The sequence below is a fragment of the Xenopus tropicalis genome, chromosome 1 (assembly GCF_000004195.4).
Source record: "Xenopus tropicalis strain Nigerian chromosome 1, UCB_Xtro_10.0, whole genome shotgun sequence".
Classification (NCBI taxonomy): domain Eukaryota; kingdom Metazoa; phylum Chordata; class Amphibia; order Anura; family Pipidae; genus Xenopus; species Xenopus tropicalis.
This window is the reverse complement of record NC_030677.2, coordinates 67,249,936-67,269,128: the sequence shown is the minus strand read 5'-3', so window position 1 is coordinate 67,269,128 and position 19,193 is coordinate 67,249,936. Positions and strand designations below refer to the sequence as shown.

Sequence of the window (19,193 nt, the reverse complement as noted above, 5' to 3'; positions counted from 1 at the left end):
CTGGGATTAAATCAATTATTATTAAATAAACTTTACTGTAGAAAGCAATGCCAGGCAGCAGCCATACTCTGCCTGCCCTACGCTGGCTGTGTGTGCCATACTCTGCCTGCCCTATGCTGCCTGTGTGTGCCATACTATGCTTGCCTTAGGCTGCCTGTTTGTGCCATACTCTGCCTGCCCTACGCTGGCTGTGTGTGCCATACTCTGCCTGCCCTATGCTGCCTGTGTGTGCCATACTATGCTTGCCTTAGGCTGCCTGTTTGTGCCATACTCTGCCTGCCGTATACTGCCTGTGTGTGCCATACTCTGCCTACCATTTGCTCCCTGTGTGTGCCATACTCTGACTGCCCTATGCTACCTGTGTATGCCATATTCTGCCTGCCTTACCCTGCCTGTGTGTGCCATACTCTGCCTGACCTATGCTGCCTGTGTGTGCCATACTCTGCTTGCCCTACCCTGCTTGTGTGTGTCATACTCTCCCTGCACTGTGCTGCCTCTGAGAGGTAAACCTGGCAGGGGTTTGTTCTTGTCAGAATTTGGAAATAATTGTTAGGGGGTCTCTAAGCTGCATAATTATATGCTGAGGGTTGCTGTGCTATTCACAGGGGAGAAGGAGGCATATGGATTTAAGGGTATGTCTTAATATGACATAATATAATTATTTTACATATGAATGAAGGGTAATATCCCTGCAGTAAGCAACAACCATATGAGTTTTTGCTGTGCTACCACCTTAATGTGGGGATGGTCTTAAAAGCTTTAGTAATAACATGGATTTGAAGTGGGCATGGTTTAAACAAGGGGAGTGGTTAATGTCTTTCATTCTGGGCCCTCCACCATGTAGGCCAGAAAGATTCTGGCCCTTGGTACCACAGAAGTTGGACAGCACTGATCTATGGTTTTTGTAACATTTATGTCATGTTTAGCATTTGTGACACAAATAAAAAATTGTTCCTTTTCACCACCTATTCAATTAAATAAAGGATTGTAAGAAAACTCAGTTGGACAGATTGTTTAAGCCCTGTATATAATCACTGAACGATATTGCCCTGCCAAGTTCACTTGTACAGCCCTTTAAAGTATTTTTCCTATAAGTCTGTGGAACTAGTTATTGGAAACTTTTTCCTGTGATGAATATAACACAAATCATCCTAACTGGCCCTATTGTATGTAGCATAAAGGTATTATTTTGTGTTTTATGTGTAGCTGCAGACAAGCAGGGAGCACATAGGCAGACAAGTCCCAGCAACATTATTTATCATGATTCCAATAAAACTTTAATATCATAATCTGCACTGTGAACTATTGTGTTGTAAAATATCACACCTAGCACAAGCCTAGAACAGCAAAATGTGGAGTAGACAAGCTTATACCGAGTAAGATGAGTCAAGCTCAGAAAAATCTTCTTAAGGACAGTGGCACATAGTTTAGTAGCTCGATGGACAGGGGCAAAACACTTACAGTTTATTTGTATTCCAAGTACCAAGTATCCATGTATTTATCCATTTATTCTGTATTCACCGGAGTACATAATTACATAGGGTTGAAAAAAGACCAGAGTCCATCAAGTTCAACCCTTCCAAGTAAACCCAGCACACACAACCTATACTTACCAATCTATACACTCACATACATAAACTATACTGTATATACAACCACTAATACTAACTGTAGATATTAGTATCACAATAGCCTTGGATACTATGCTTGTTCAAGAACCCACCCAGGCCCCTCTTAAAGGCATTAACAGAATCTGCCATTACCACATCACTAGGAAGGGCATTCCCCAACCTCACTGCCCTCACCGTGAAAAACCACCTACGCTGCCTCAAATGAAAGTTCCATTCCTCTAATCTAAAGGGGTGGCCTCTGGTGCCCTGATAATTTTTATGGGAAAAAAGAACCCCCTATATGTCTATAATCCGCTCTAATGTACTTGTACAGAGTAATCATGTCCCCTAGCAAGCGCCTTTTTTTTCCAGAGAAAACAACCCCAACCGTGACAGTGTAATCCATTAAGTTGCACGTCTCTGCACAGAGGAGGCAAACTTTGCAGTTTCGGAGGGCCAGAGCAGCAGGGGGCCTGTGAGGAGGGTGTCCCAGTTGACCCACAATTTGTGTATGTTGCAGGGGGCCTGTATATTTTTTCCCATAGGAACCAGGGTCCGCAGGGTTACACCTCTGCCTACATTAATAACACACAAAAGCTTTTGACATTTTTTTGTTATTGTTATTATTAATAAATACATGAAAGTGGAATAGATCCTCAGCTGACTTACGTGACTGACTCCTATGTGTTGCAATTGCTATAAAAGTTGCTGAAGGAGTAAAGGCTTCCAGAAACCTATAAGTAAAATTTCCTGATCAGAGCCAAGAACTTAAGCAGCATGAAGGGTGTTGGACAAAGTCTGCTAGCTGAGCAAATCTTTATTCCCCTGGGAAATCCATGAATTGATGCTGGCAATGCGCTTGGGTCATCTAAGGTCCTACTGGCCAGGATACAGGAGAGCCCTGGCCAGGGAACAAGAAAATAAAACGTTTATGAATATTATTTACTGTTTCTTTCCTGTTAGACAGTTACTGTGCAGTTAAAATTACTCATCACTTAAAAAAAATTTGCTGCAACAGTGGGTCCTGATAAAAACAGTAAGCTTTTTTTTGGAAGTAAGCATAAAACTATGGGTAAATCAGACTAGAAGAGGAATAGCCTGATGTGTTTCGGGCTCAATGTCTATAATCATATTCACACTGGGCTGAATATTATAGCACACAGCACCCTCTAAAGACATTCCCTATCCCTTTAAAGACAATATAGTCAAAATATGAAAGTAATATCAATGTACATCTGTCAAATCAAGCTAGCAACATCAGGGCAAGGGGTTGAGTCCAGCCAGAGGTACCCACAGTTTTATTCTTACTTCTGAATAAAGCTTCTGACTTGAGAATGAGCACTGTCAAATTCACACCCATATGTTTATTACCAAGAAGAGTTGGTAGTCTAAGATAGCCACCTTGCATCGCCTAATCTGATGTTGCTATATAGATTAGGGGTGCAACCTGAAACTGGGGGATAATGGGATATTATAGTACTAGTGTTATTGTGCACAAGGTTTGATTTATTCTTCATGCCTGCCACAGATCACCAGAGGGACATTTGACAGCTTTCTATTCAAATTTATCAAAGTGTAAAAAACATAAAAATCTATACAGTATTTACTGTGATACACCCCTAAAAATCCTATTCAGGTGAGCTGGGGAGTTTTAAGCATATTTGTTCAAGCCATGTGACTAAATGTGACTTTTTTTTTTTTTTATTAAAGTGTAATATAGACTAATATTCTGAGACAATTAGAAGTTAGTCTTCACTTTTTGCAGATTTGAACTAGAGTTTTGTTCAGCAGCTCTCCAGTTTGGAATTTTTAGCAGCAATCTGGTTTCTAGTTTTATCCTAGCAACCTAGCAGTGGCTTGAATGACATGAACATGAATAGGAGAGAGCCTGAATAAAAGGTAAGTAATAAAAAATAATAAACTTGTAGAGCAATAGTTGTTTAGCTGCCAGTGACTATGTAACTAAGTGCTACATAACCCAGTTAGCTAATTTAATAAGTCACAATCAAATGGTTTGCTAATACTTATATAGCTATGCATTCCAAAATTTTGTGTTGTGCTTGGTTTCAGTATTTCTTGCAAGACTAAGGTTTTCACACGTTTTCAAAATGGAACATCCACATATACCACATGTGCTACCCATGGGTCATCTAAGGTAAAATACACAGTTACAAAACTGATTGAGCAACAAAACTGCTTGTATGCAATGCAAATCAAAATATATTCATTCTGCTCTGGTAGTGACAAATGCAATTTTTTGCCAGGTTTTTTCACCACAAAAAAACACCCATAGAGTCCTATAGTTGAAAAAAAAGTTGCGTGGTACAAAAATATTTTCCCGTTGTCTTTAATGTATTTTCTGACTTTTTGCACTTTCACAAATATTTTTGGCAAAACAGGACAGATTCGCGAATGATGGGTATCATAAGGATCTACAGTTGGCTATGGAGAACCGGCGTAACTACAGAGGAAGCAGACCCCGCAGGGAACAGGGGGGCCCACACAATGGTGTCTTCTTTTCCTGTAATTGTTAAAAACCACCTCCCCTAGCCGATCTTATACCTATCACGGAATGTGTGGGTGGCGAGTGGGGTATGTGGGTGCAGCTGGGGCTAGGTAGGGCTTACTTTTCATGCTGGATCGTGTTGGTGGCTTAGTTCTAAATGATATCAGGCTGACTGTCACAGATGCCTTTTATATTTTTATCCTTCTTTCAGACAAGCTGGATCCTGAACAAATGTTGGATTGCATAACGCGCTACAATGCAATTAGTCTAGTAAAATCTGCTCTACAAATTTACAAATAGAAAAGCTTTCTGCACCCTGAAGCATTTGTACTTGAATTAATTTGACCCCTGCATCATCTCATTAGGGTTTTTCAAGTTGACAATACTCAATAATATGGAAGGGCAACAAAGTGTAGTTTTATTTGATATTTGGTACAACACTGACACCTGGTGTTCTATTCCCAATAAACTATTACCCATTTAATTTCCATTTCCTTACTTCTGTCTTTTACAGCTTACCGTGTGAATTCTTCCCATGAGTTTTTGCTGTAGTATACATCTAGATACAGTAACAGCATTCCTATTGTAATTCATTCAATAATTAGACACTGTACTTTTCTAATTAGTACATGGAAGTGATATTTCAAAGTATTTTTTATTTTACTTTATTTAGCGGTTTAGGATTTAGCCCTATTGTAAATGTAAAAGGGAGTTCCTCCATTGGCAAAATGCCCAATTTTTGTGACAATTAAGCTCTATGTGGAATGAAACCGTTGTTTGGGATTTTTTTCTCCAGTGAATTTGTACTGAATATCACCTGTACCGTTGCTGACAAGCAGTTTCCTTTGTAGACAATGGGGAGTAGCATGGGTAATTTGGGGTGTATCTGGGTTACCTAACCACTTGGTTTAATACTAGACCTAAAAGTTTTTACAGATTACAGATAGACAAGCTTTCGAGTGTTGATGCATGTTACTCAGTAGTTGGGAATATTTTGAAAACATGATAATCTATCACCCGAGATGCCACCAAAACTCTCATTCACTTTCTCATCATATCATGCAATGTGTACCATTCAAAATGACCCTTACATTTAAAGTAGTTCTTAACTCTGCATTGCTGTTGTTCCTAAGGGCCAAACAATCAGATCACCACAATATTGCCCATCTCAAGGTGGGTTTAGCAAGGGAAGATCTTTAATGAACAGATCTTTAAATGTATCCCATTTAAATGCATATCCCATTTAGGGATAAGGAGCCATGCCAATATAACTTCATGCTCCATGCATCAGAGTGCTTTATCTCTGAAAAATCAAAGAAAAAACAGCTGGCAGATATTTCAGAAAAAAATAAATGACTTATATGTCAGAAAGAAATATTTTTACACAAAAACCGATTTACTCAGTGTATAGGGTAATCTATTGATCAGCTTAACCCAACATGAGTTCATGCTCAAAAAAAGACAACTTGTTGACCAGTATCAGGGAAAACTACAGCTCATCAGGAACTAGATGGCACTATGCTCTTAGAGGAATCCAGCTGACTAGTCCTTGATTTGAACAAACTAATTGACAGATTTACTGGGTTATATTTAAAAGATTGTTCATTTCCATGAATCCGGCAGCCATTTTAGCCATTGACACTCATTTATGGAAAACAATATTGTGTTTAAGTTTCACTTGAAACTGGGTGAAATAGAAAATAATGATGGGATTCATTTTTCCTTGAAACTGGGTGAAATAGAAAACAATGATAGGATTAACTTCCCCTTGTAAATGTGTCAAGGACAGGCTGTCACTGGCTATTCTATTCCTCTACTATTGTAAGCCTCCATAGGACTCAATGGTTCTCGGCATCTTAAACCTGTCATACTTTTTGTCAGCCAAAAAAAACTCACCTAAATCTTGAATGTTTGTGGTTTTTTAAAAATATTGTGAATTTTTCAAGAATTATCTAAAATCTTTCAGAAAATAATGAAACAATAATATACTGCCAAAAACACACACATGTGTATATGGTATACATGGAATAAAGTCAATAAATATAGAAGAGGAACTTATTTATGTAACAAAATTGTGTTTTATTCTGAACTAAATACGGACACATTAAAGCAGTGAAAATGATTTACAAAAATATTGTGTGACTGGCAAGTGATCTCCATTAAGGAATATCCATTCTCTCAGTTGTTAACATCCATATTCAAGTGCTGCTCCTCTTGCAAGGAAGGTTGACTGCTTTTTCTATTATTACTGCTCAGAAGGCTGCAAATCTTTTAGATGGCAACATGCGAAGAGTTCATCCCATAAGGTATCCACTTGAATTGGAAAAAAGCAATTAGATTTTCATTACCAACGCAAGTAAACTGTGCAAGGACACAAATTGCCAAATATTTCACCCACAATGCTGCTTTATTTCCCACAATTCCAGTATTATAGATACCTATTATAAGTTATGACTCAAATATAAGCTACCTTTAAAAGAGATGGACGGTTTGCATTAAAGGCTCTTCAATGTATTAATTAGCAGAAATGAAATGAGGAATCAGCACAGAACCAAATTGCCACAGTTAACGGGAGCATTTAAAGCTACAGTAGTTATACAATGAAAAATTGATATAATATAAAAAGTTGCAATGCACCAGATTCCAGATTCAGGATTTGATCAAGCCAAGAACCCTTTATATACATTTCAATGAATCTGTGTTGTTGAACTGAAACAAATCCAAAAACCTTTAATTATTATGTAACTTTAACACAAAAAATAACTGGGATAATTGATAAATTAAGCTTATTATACAGTATCTTTCACCAATGACATGGATGGGTGTTACTTGGTAAACACTTTGGTCATACAGGTTTGGGACCTGTTATCCAGAATGCGCAGGACCTGGAGTTTTTCAGATAAGGGATCTTTCTGTAATTTGGATCTTTATACCTTAAGTCTGATAAAAAGCATTTAAATATTGAATAAACCCAATAGGATTGTTTTGCCTCCACTAAGGATTAATTATATCTTAGCTGGGATCAAGTATAAGCTTCTGTTTCATTATTACAGAGAAAAGGGTAATCATTTTAAAAAATCAAAATTATTTGCTTATAATGGAGTCTGTGGGAGACTACTTGTATTTACTAAAGGGTGAATTTTCTCTTCTTCCAAACTTTGCCTAAATTCGCCAAGCATATTTTCACAATGACACTCCATATTTACTTAAAATCATAAGTATACTGTGGCAAAAGTGTGCCGAAATTTAGCTGCCAGAAATGCGTTGTGAAAATTGAAGTAAAATTGTTTTGGGGAAAGATTACTAGGGAATTTATGCCATAAAGTAATGAAATATGGAGGAGATGAAATAGATAATTAGAAAGGCAGAATGTGGCTGCTCTATCTTTACAGAGGTAGTTAGCCAGCCTGAACCTGATGAACTTGAAAAAAACTGAAAATCTTGTGCTCTTAAATTGGTAAATAATCACAGTTCCGCACCAGCAAAATATCACCTTGTGGAAATAGATGAATGTTTGCCAGTACAATGAAAATTATACACCAATGTCAAAGTATTTTGCTAAAAATTGTCATACTCTCCTTTTAGCAAACTGAGGTTGTTGAGGCAAATTTTAATTTTTGGTGAAAATACCTGAAATTTTAACTTTTAAATATGCCCCAATCTTTTTGGGTGTACCTGTAGGGGCTCTGTGTGAACATGTAGTGAGTAGGAAAAGTAATTAGTGACCAGAAAGTCTTTTGTTAGAATGTTTTTTAGTAAAACAAAAAGTAGCTCAAAATACAACAAAACACATCCCTACCAGCCTGTGCAGCTAGTTGAAGCACAAAGTAATTGATATCAGTTAGGCTTTACAATTGACTTACGGAAGCTTCATCCTCATGAAAACTCTGGCCATGAAAAAGCTGAGCAGGACACAGACAAAGCCAATAAAGAGCAGGAGGAACCTGTTTAGCTTTGGGATGTTTGGTGCATTCGAACGATCTAAGATTATAAATCCAAGACCACCCATTGTGAAGAGGAAGCTGGAGGCCAGGCCTTCCATAATGTACTGTCCATTTACTCTGTAAAGAAAAATATTAAAAAAAGATTCTCCTTTGTCGAGTGATGCCCAGATACATACAACTTTATTATATAATGTAATTCTAAGCAACTCTGCAATATATGAACAATAAATATTCTAAATAGTGTTAAAGTTGTCTGTAAATATAATTGCTATTTAAAGCAGTATTTGCCTGGCTGACCGATAACACTTAATACATGGATATTGGGTGTGATCTTTACCATATACATGCTAAAAACTGGACAAAAGTATCAGTACCTCTATAGTTAGCCTTACTGTATTAGCTTACAAATCAAAGAACAATAACACTGTACCTGTAGGCTAGAAAAGCCACTGGCCTCTGATGCCCATGTTCATCGGTCATAGAGCCAACACTAGGTGGTTCCACAATTACATCATATATTATCCCTAAATCCATAAAGACAAGAAGGTCAGCAAAATAGCACAGTGATTTTGTTTATAATTGATTATATGGTAACTGTGTATTAACCTGTATTTCAGATTGTCTGTTGGATGTGACATGTAAGTCACAATATGTTCACAATATACTTTCTTAGGTAAAGGTCCAGTGATTAAATCAATAGACTCATGTAACTGTAGCAGTAGATGGCTGATTGCATCTGTTGCACTAAGGCACTAATGTGGGTAAATAATCCATAATACATAATTTCTTTATGTATTACATGGTTGTGTGCCGAAATCTGACCTCAGAGAATTTTTATGTCGATGTAAGATTCCAAAACATCCCTAAACATAAGACCCCTATTAAGAAAGGTCATTACTCCCGGCCAAAATAATGGCCGGGAGTAATGGCAGTAGCAGACTGTACACCCCCTTCACCCTCAGTCATTACCTCCAGTGATAAGAAAATAGGAGACAACCACCATGGCATATACAGTCATTGCAGATGGCATGTGCAGCCATGAGGGCTTCTTCAGCTTGAGGTTGGGGCATTCCAGCACAGTAAACGGGACCCGGTACAGGCTCTCCATCCTGAAGTCTCACAGCACCCTCCTTGCAATAAAGAAACAGAGTTGGTGGAATGAGGTATGACTTTACCCCACAGCTACCATACACAACTTCAAAGAAATTCAAGTGTACAGTCCAGCTCACCTATACCTTATCGACATCAAAACTCCCAGCAACCCTGCCTATTCTATGTACTGCCCACCAATACCTTCATGACTATATAACTCCCAACATCCCTGCCAGCTCACCTATACCTTATCAACATCAAAACTCCCAGCATCCCCACCAATTCTATGTACTGCCCACCAATACCTTCCTGACCATATAACTCCCATCATCCCTGCCTGCTCACCTATACCTTACTGACAACAAAACTCCCAGATCCCTGCCATTTCTATGTACTGCCCACCAATACCTTCATGACTATATACTCCCAACATCCCTGCCTGCTCACCTATACTTTACTGACAACAAAACTCCCAGCATCCCTGCCATTTCTATGTACTGCCCACCAATACCTTCCTGACCATATAACTCCCATCATCCCTGCCTGCTCACCTATACCTTACTGACAACAAAACTCCCAGCATCCCCACCAATTCTATGTACTGCCCACCAATACCTTACTGAACATATAACTCCCATCATCCCTGCCTGCTCACCTATATCTTACTGACAACAAAACTCCCAGATCCCTGCCATTTCTATGTACTGCCCACCAATACCTTCATGACTATATACTCCCAACATCCCTGCCAGCTCACCTATACCTTATTGACAAGTAAACTGCCAGCATCCCTGCCATTTCTATGTATTGCCCACCAATACCTTCCTGACCATATAACTCCCAACATCCCTGCCATTTCTTGTACTGCCCACCAATACCTTCATGGCTATATAACTCCCAACATCCCAGCCAGCTCACCTATACTTTACTGACAACAAAACTCCCAGCATCCCTGCCATTTCTATGTACTGCCCACCAATACCTTCATGACTATATACTCCCAACATCCCTGCCAGCTCACCTATACCTTATTGACAAGTAAACTGCCAGCATCCCTGCCATTTCTATGTATTGCCCACCAATACCTTCCTGACCATATAACTCCCAACATCCCTGCCATTTCTTGTACTGCCCACCAATACCTTCATGGCTATATAACTCCCAACATCCCAGCCAGCTCACCTATACTTTACTGACAACAAAACTCCCAGCATCCCTGCCATTTCTATGTACTGCCCACCAATACCTTCATGACTATATACTCCCAACATCCCTGCCAGCTCACCTATACCTTATTGACAAGTAAACTGCCAGCATCCCTGCCATTTCTATGTATTGCCCACCAATACCTTCCTGACCATATAACTCCCAACATCCCTGCCATTTCTTGTACTGCCCACCAATACCTTCATGGCTATATAACTCCCAACATCCCAGCCAGCTCACCTATACTTTACTGACAACAAAACTCCCAGCATCCCTGCCATTTCTATGTACTGCCCACCAATACCTTCATGACTATATACTCCCAACATCCCTGCCAGCTCACCTATACCTTATTGACAAGTAAACTGCCAGCATCCCTGCCATTTCTATGTATTGCCCACCAATACCTTCCTGACCATATAACTCCCAACATCCCTGCCATTTCTTGTACTGCCCACCAATACCTTCATGGCTATATAACTCCCAACATCCCAGCCAGCTCACCTATACTTTACTGACAACAAAACTCCCAGCATCCCTGCCATTTCTATGTACTGCCCACCAATACCTTCATGACTATATACTCCCAACATCCCTGCCTGCTCACCTATACCTTACTGACAACAAAACTCCAAGCATCATTGCAAACTAAAAACACTGCTCTTCAATACCTTTGTGCCCAGATCTCAGTTTCCTTGCAAATTAAATGTGCTACCCACCAATACCTTCCTAACCATGTAACTCCCAGCCTCACTTCCAACTAAATACACCTCCCACCAAAACCCTGTCGACTAAATAAATCCCAGGATCCCTACAGATATACGTCTGAACGTCCTGCGTTGACTCCTTAGCCTACTACTGCGGGGGTTACCAAATCAACAGTATCCTTAGCGGATTAAGGAGAATGCAAATAATCTGTCTGTAGTTATTTCATCAAAATAGGACTGAAATCGTACTTAATATTCAATAGGAGCCCAGGACAGTGCACCTACCTAGCCCCCGGAAGCAGCGCTGCAATGGGCTGCGCGGCACCTATCAAACCGGAGCTGTGCAGGCCTGACGTGGCGATGCAGCTAGCGAGGGGAGGGGTTAGGGAAGAAAGGAAGGCGGGGCTAGGAGCTATAGGAACTAGGAAGCATAGCGGGAACAATCCGGAAGTTTTGCGATGTTAGAGTGGCGCTCTGGCGTAGGGATACAGAGAGTTCTATACTGCGACGTTTATGCTCATTGCAAAGCGCAGTTATGGACGCTAGACTATTTTGGCATGTGAAGGGTGGCACTGTGCCCTGCTTTGTACTAATACAGGACAGTATTTTCGTCTTAGATATGTCGCCGTTGGCTGGATAATCAACACAATTTAATTTTTAAACAAATGTGTGATCTGGCTACGGAATATAGCGAAAGAAAAAGGCTCTAAAAATGTTGCTGAGCAAGAGCCTTATCCCACTAAACATGTGGGGGGAACTGTAATGGGGCAGCTTTCTAAGGCCGAACACGTAAGTCGGCATGAAGGTTGGAAATGGGTTTTTGGAAGATTGGGCTAGTAGTCACCTGAGAACATTGGGCTATTTCCTGAGCTATGCAAGCATTGTTCCATAGCATATGGGGGAATGAGAAAGGAAAGGGGGAGGGCTGCTTAAAAGAGAAGACAAAGTAGAAAGGAAATCTGGGATTTTCTGAGATGGGAATCTATAAAGAGATAAGTAAAGAAACTGAGAGAGCAGAATGAGACAAAAATCATGCAAGGAATAGATTAGAATAGTTATGTGAGGTGTTCCAGAGTGGGGCCAGCTCAGATGCCAGTGACTAGAGAGTGATGTTTGCCAGAGGTCCCCATGGTAGAGAAAATCTGGGCTTGTGGATTAAGGGATAAACTACAGTGGAGATTTCGATAACATTTTGTAGGTCTGTAGGTTTATCTGACTCAAAATCTTGTCATGCAATGGCTTGAGATTTTGTAGGATCGTGCAATGCAAGTCGGATCAGATAAAGGCAAATGGTGTGTTTTGTTTATGCCTCTATATCCAGTGGTCAATGTATTTCAATAAGAAGAAAAGGTCTTCCAAACACAATCAGATTTTATATTGTTGAATGTCGTGTCAGATGGCTAATCTGATAGTTTACACATCAGTCCCACAATATTTAGACCCATGCAACTACATCTGACTTGTAGGATGTGTTCTGTCAACCCAACACCATCCTAAAAAAATCTGCAATGTAGTTTAGCTCTAATTCATAATAAGAAATATTACAGAAATAAAATACCTGCTAGACCCACAATCACTGATTGATTTGTTGGTACCTACAACCTACCTTGCATTTTTCAAAAGTGATAAACCAACTAATACACAACTGCTCTACCAACTCCAGATTTTCTTAAAAGCACTCTGTTCTCATGGCTGATTCATTTTCCTTCTGATTACCAGTTCCTATACTGCACTCCTTACTTTTAGGTTCCACCATCACTTTCTCTATCCTAGTTATCTAGCCCTACATTCCTTGTTTAGCTTCTCTATTTTTCACTTCAGCAGTCAGCCCAGTATTGCACCTAGGTCCTGAGTGTCCTGGAGGCAGATGGCACATTGAATACTCTGGGTGGTACAGAACTGTCATCCAAGTCACTGTCAAAGCAGAATAGAACAAAATAAGTTGTGATATAGGCAGGGATATTAAGCATCAGTACTGCAGCTGTAAATGACAACTCCTGATATCCCATTGGATCCATTTATATGGAAGAAAACTAGAGAAACAAAGTACTATATATATATACACTCACCAAAAGGATTATTATGAACACCTGTTCAATTTCTCATTAATGCAATTATCTAATCAACCAATCACACGGCAGTTGCTTAGATGCATTTAGGGGTGTGGTCCTGGTCAAGACAATCTCCTGAACTCCAAACTGAATGTCAGAATGGGAAAGGTCAGAATGGGAAAGGTGATTTAAGCAATTTTGAGCGTGGCATGGTTGTTGGTGCCAGACGGGCCGGTCTGAGTATTTCACAATCTGCTCAGTTACTGGGATTTTCACGCACAACCATTTCTAGGGTTTACAAAGAATGGTGTGAAAAGGGAAAAACATCCAGTATGCGGCAGTCCTGTGGGCGAAAATGCTTTGTTGATGCTAGAGGTCAGAGGAGAATGGGCCGACTGATTCAAGCTGATAGAAGAGCAACTTTGACTGAAATAACCACTCGTTACAACCGAGGTAGCAGCAAAGTATTTGTGAAGCCACAACACGCACAACCTTGAGGCGGATGGGCTACAACAGCAGAAGACCCCACCGGGTGCCACTCATCTCCACTACAAATAGGAAAAAGAGGTTACAATTTGCATGAGCTCACCAAAATTGGACAGTTGAAGACTGGAAAAATGTTGCCTGGTCTGATGAGTCTCGATTTCTGTTGGGACATTCAAATGGTAGAGTCAGAATTTGGCGTAAACAGAATGAGAAGGTGGATCCATCATGCCTTGTTACCACTGTGCAGGCTGGTGGTGGTGGTGTAATGGTGTGGGGGATGTTTTCTTGGCACACTTTAGGCCCCTTAGTGCCAATTGGGCATTGTTTAAATGCCACGGCCTACCTGAGCATTGTTTCTGACCATGTCCATCCCTTTATGACCACCATGTACCCATCCTCTGATGGCTACTTCCAGCAGGATAATGCACCATGTCACAAAGCTCGAATCATTTCAAATTGGTTTCTTGAAGATGACAATGAGTTCACTGTACTAAAATGGCCCCCACAGTCACCAGATCTCAACCCAATAGAGCATCTTTGGGATGTGGTGGAATGGGAGCTTCGTGCCCTGGATGTGCATCCCACAAGTCTCCATCAACTGCAAGATGCTATCCTATCAATATGGGCCAACATTTCTAAAGAATGCTTTCAGCACCTTGTTGAATCAATGCCACGTAGAATTAAGGCAGTTCTGAAGGCGAAAGGGGGTGAAACACTGTATTAGTATGGTGTTCCTAATAATCCTTTTGGTGTGTGTGTATATATATATATATATATATAGACAGACAGAGTACCGCACACAAAGGGACTTTGTAGAGAAAACAAAAAATTTATTGAAAAAAATCCGACGTTTCGAGCACCAAACTGTGCTCTTCCTCATTCCACATTCTCAAACGAACATACGGGGCATACTGATGCTGCTTAACAAATTATTTGTTAGTATGTTCCCCTTTTAAACAAGAAAAGATGTTGCAAAGCCAAACTATTATAGTTTGATAGAAGTATTAGTGTTGAGGTTGGTAAGGCAAAAAATGTGCATATAAAGGGTTCTAGTTGTTTCAGCTAAATTTATATTAGATACAAAGGGGCTAATAAAGCATGTGAAAATGCTATCAGATAAGCTAAATAGTGAATCAAAAGAGCTTTGCAGCCAGGAGTAAAATCTGAAATTATTTTTTAAATAAGTAAAAAAAAATGCAAGAAGAGAAAGGACTGTCAGAGTGAGGTATTGTTGATGAGAACAGGCAAAAATGAGAGATTTAAATCTTTTACACCCCTTAGGAACAAACTAATGATGGTCTCTTTTTAATGCACCAAATTCTAATAATTTAACCACTGATGACTGGTTGATGCAAGAGGAACTTATAATGAGATTAGAATATGTGAAAGTAAACAAAAGTCCGGGACTAGATGGTATCAAGCTACTAAGGCTGATGCGACACGGGGCTGATTATCGGCCTGTGGGAAAAGCAAGCCTATAATCAGCCCCACTCCTGGCATCAGCTCCTACCTTGCCTGCACCTGGAACCATTGTGTTGGCCGGGGTGCAGGCACATGGGGCAGACATTGTCGAAGAAACGTGAGAGTTTGCAGTTCAGACCTGAAATCAATCTACACTATAGTTCCGGGTGCACACATGGTAGGAGGTCAGCATAGGTGCTAAATTTCAGCCTGTGTTTTTTCACAGGCAGAAATTCATAAAAAGGGCATTAATTTGAGTGGTGAAAGCATGATTTGGCATTTTTATAGTTCCCTATTACAATACATACACATACCTAGAGATGTTATTGTGTAGAAAGGCCTTTACTTAGCAAAAATACCTAGACATACCTGGCTTACATATTCAGTTTGGCTCTCCTCATCATAGAAGACTTTTAATGACAATATGGGCTTGGTTGTCTAAAATGCATCAGGGTATAGGTTTTTCTAATGGTCTTTTTTCCATGTGATTTTACAGAGTAGAAGACATCAGTTTAGATTGCAAGAAGATATGTTCCACCATCAGCATGGAGTTATTGAATTCTTTTAAGTGAGGAGTTTAATTATTTTGTAGGTTTTTTATGTAGTTTGGATGCTTCTGTAGGGTAAAGGCCTGCTTGGTTTGGTCATCCATGAATTGTGCTGTGTACATCAAGCTCACCACTCACAAAGGAAGATAAAGTACCTGGTTTGATCACTTACTTTTTTTTTTTTTTTTTTTGAGTTTTAACTTTTTTATTGATCAAAGCATGTTGTATAACAATACAATCAATGGTTCAAAAAGGTTGCATTTGTTTGCATCAATAAAATATGCCATTGCCAATCAAATATAATTCGTTATGTGTCATTCTTTTTGGGAAAGGGAGGGGAACGGGAAGGGGGGAGGAGGGAGGGGAACGGGACGGGGGGAGGAGGTAGGGGAGGGAGGGTGGGCAAGTCAGGATCTTGCTCTCAGATTCCCGACCTGCCAGGGGATGTAAAGTAAACATTAAAGTACAAGGGTAAATAAGGTTAACAGCAATAAAAAAGAAAAAGTATTAGTAAATAAGGGATAATCCTAACTTCTCAAACTAAAACCAAACTAACTGAGTGGGGTGCCTCTGTTGCGTTCTCTCCTGGATCCAGGTTCTACCTGCAAAATTACATGTTTTTTTCAGTTCTGTTGATCACTTACCTTTAAAGGACAATGAAAGGTTAATACAAATTAAAAGTAAGTCTAAATGCATTCTTTTTAAGTACTTACTGCATATCTAAATTCCGAGATCCCTGCTTGCTTCTCTGAGATATGGTGCTGGCAGCCTACAGCAGTGTGAAGACTACAGTGACATCACTGAAATCTCTCTCCCCTTCCTGTAGGTGCCAGCGGCAGCCTTCCTATACTCTGAGCATGTGTGTAACTTGATCCTGTCTCCTGTTCTGAGCTACACATGCCCACCAGCCAATCAGAAGCGGATCTGGCAGAGGGGAGGGGAATGAAACACATGTGCAGTATGAAGCAAGGAGGGAAAGGAAGGGAGAATACATTTTTAGAGATGGCTGCCTGTTCTAGAAAATGTGAAGTAAGTGTGACTGAGTAAATATTTGATTAGGTGAGCCAAAAGTGTGGTGTTTTTACTAAACAATAGGAGGACTATTGGGCAGTATGCTTTTTACGTTTTGACTTGCATTCTTCTTTAAAGACCTTTTCAACCTCACAACACAGAGGATATAATGAAAACAAAGTGGATTATACAGCTATTGTTATCTAAATACATTTGTGTCTTCAACCTCAACTCATCATATGTACCACCATTTGCCTGTTGCAACTTTAAAAAGAAAGCACAACATGAATAAAATTATGCAAAAAAAGTGAGTGATCTTAGTTCATTTATTTCCAATAGGAAAAGGTCATTTTTACCTTCATTCCAGATGTGCCAGGTGCAGATGTTACAAGCACCACTGAGCTCAAAGTCATTAAGAGAATCCATAGGCTCAATCAACTACTTTCTCATACATGTCGCTGATTATTAGATCCCTAATTATTAAAATTTGCACGTGCACTTAATTATTAAAAAAAACCTCAAACTCAAAAAATGGTAAAAACTTATGTTTTTTCTGACTGCAATGTTATTTCTGACTGCATAGATTCCTAGGAACAAACAAAAGGTGTTCTTGCTCTGACATAAGCCTAGTTCTAAACTACTAGGATTGGCGCACCCTACACAATGCCTGACGAAGGGGTACACCCCCGAAACGTTGCTGTCTTGAATAAACACGCAGGGGCTAAGCCCCGCTTGCACCATACTTGTTGTGCTGGCTAAAATTTCTTATTGGACTTTGTTGGGAGCGCTGACTCTCTGGGCCGTGCACCAAGTACTAAGCATTGGAGGTGGTAAGGGTGTGCTGGTGGGACTTTTTCTTGTATTGAATGATATTCGGCCCTACAAGAGGACTTCTGTTCAGTACAATATAACTATTTTTTATAATAAGTGGGCCCTGGGGACTTGAGCAAAAATGGTACACAACAACCTACTCGCCATTATGTTAAGGTCAGTAGTTAGTTATATATGGGAAAAGATTTCTTTTAAAAAATCTGTGCTTCAGAAGGAAAATAATGCAGCATTTTTAAAACGTTTTTATTTTTCCTTTTGAAAAACAAGTTTAAACAAAAATCAGTCATACACTTATATAGTATATGAATAGGAAATAGAAAAAAAGGTAAGAATGGAAAAAGGGAGAAGGAACGGCAAGGTAAGGTTATATTAATCTATGATCAAATAATAGAAATATCACAAAAGTTTGGATTGAGCAATTATAAAGGAAACCCCACTCTTAAATAAGAAGAAGTTCGGTAGCTTTTAGATAGTTTCCATTATTATTGCCCAAACTGAATCTACCCCTTAGAGTCCATTGTAAGCAGATACCAAATTTTTAAAATTATTTTCTTTTCCTTAACAGCACCTTTTTCTTGATCCTAATTAATTGCATAAATCCATATTGGTGGCAACAAATAGTAAAGGTCTTATGTAATGTTTAAATGTTTTTAGTAGCCTTCAGGTAATCCAAATTGTATTTTGCTCTGAAAATCCAAGCAAGCATTTTTTTGGTGATGGTTTGGCCACTGTAGATCAATGTCAAGATTTTCTTATCAGAGCAAATGTGTGCTCCAGGTCACATGACTAAATTCAAATGTGGAAAATAATAAAGCTTCCTAGGCATAATAATCTATAGAGATAGGAAAAATAAAAGGAATAAAGCCTTTTATTGGGACAGAAAGATCAACGTTTATGTTTTTAAGGAGCACAGTGATGCACAAAAAAGTACTATAATTATCATAACCATGAACATGATCTAGTTTCTTAGTGTCTCTAACTGATATAGAATGGGTCCCCATCATACAACCCCTTTAAAGCTTAAAAAAAGGGGCTTGGTGATAATGTTCCTGGCCCTAACACAGGGAACATTTCCTATATCAGGAACCAAGCTTGGACAGAAGGAGTTATGGGTCATCTCTATGCAATGTTTCTCCTGGTTTGCTCTGTTTTTTTCTGTGATGCAGTTATTGCGGAAAAGACATGACAGGACTGTGCAGAACATTTTTACTTTAGTGACAGTTTATTTGCAATTGTACTGGAGCAAATATTATTCCTTTAAAAGTGGTTTCTGCTAAAAAAAATAGGTGACTCATCAATGTCTTACAGAACATGTTGAGAGGATCTTCAACTAGTGATTTTTAAATGACCAAATACCAGTGTATTATTATTGCATTGCACATATATTTATCTGGTTATTGAGTTTCTTATATGACAATTTAACGGCACATGACCTGATTCGGCAATGCTAATGCCAATATCTCTATGTTGCAGAATACAGTGCATTTGAAATAAAGCTATTTACATTTCTGGCATAGGGATAGTTTAGAATATGTGTATGGATCTTTTGTTACATTTGGTTTCTAAATTCACATACTACATGCCTATCACATACTCTCAGTCTCCTACTGATTTTGGTCTGGGCTGCTGTCATGGCAGCCTTGTTATACACACAGAAAGCTGTGATTGTGATTGTGCCTGGCAAAGTGACAGTTGGGCTCTACCAATACTGGTCATTTCAGAGCGGTTGAGCTTCTTATG

At 39.4% G+C, this 19,193-nt stretch overlaps 1 protein-coding gene across 1 annotated transcript; it reads right to left on the bottom strand.

The window, feature by feature from the left end:
• Window positions 1-6,174: 6,174 nt before the first annotated feature.
• ostc (oligosaccharyltransferase complex subunit (non-catalytic)) lies at window positions 6,175-11,367 on the bottom strand. The gene is made up of 5 exons (NM_001016656.2): window positions 11,351-11,367; window positions 9,030-9,190; window positions 8,491-8,584; window positions 7,980-8,177; window positions 6,175-6,429 (listed from the first exon to the last, which is right to left on the bottom strand). The coding sequence occupies exons 2-5, from the start codon at window positions 9,166-9,168 to the stop codon at window positions 6,411-6,413; spliced, it is 450 nt and encodes a 149-aa protein (NP_001016656.1). The 5' UTR covers window positions 9,169-9,190; window positions 11,351-11,367; the 3' UTR covers window positions 6,175-6,410.
• Between the last annotated feature and the right edge of the window lie 7,826 nt (window positions 11,368-19,193).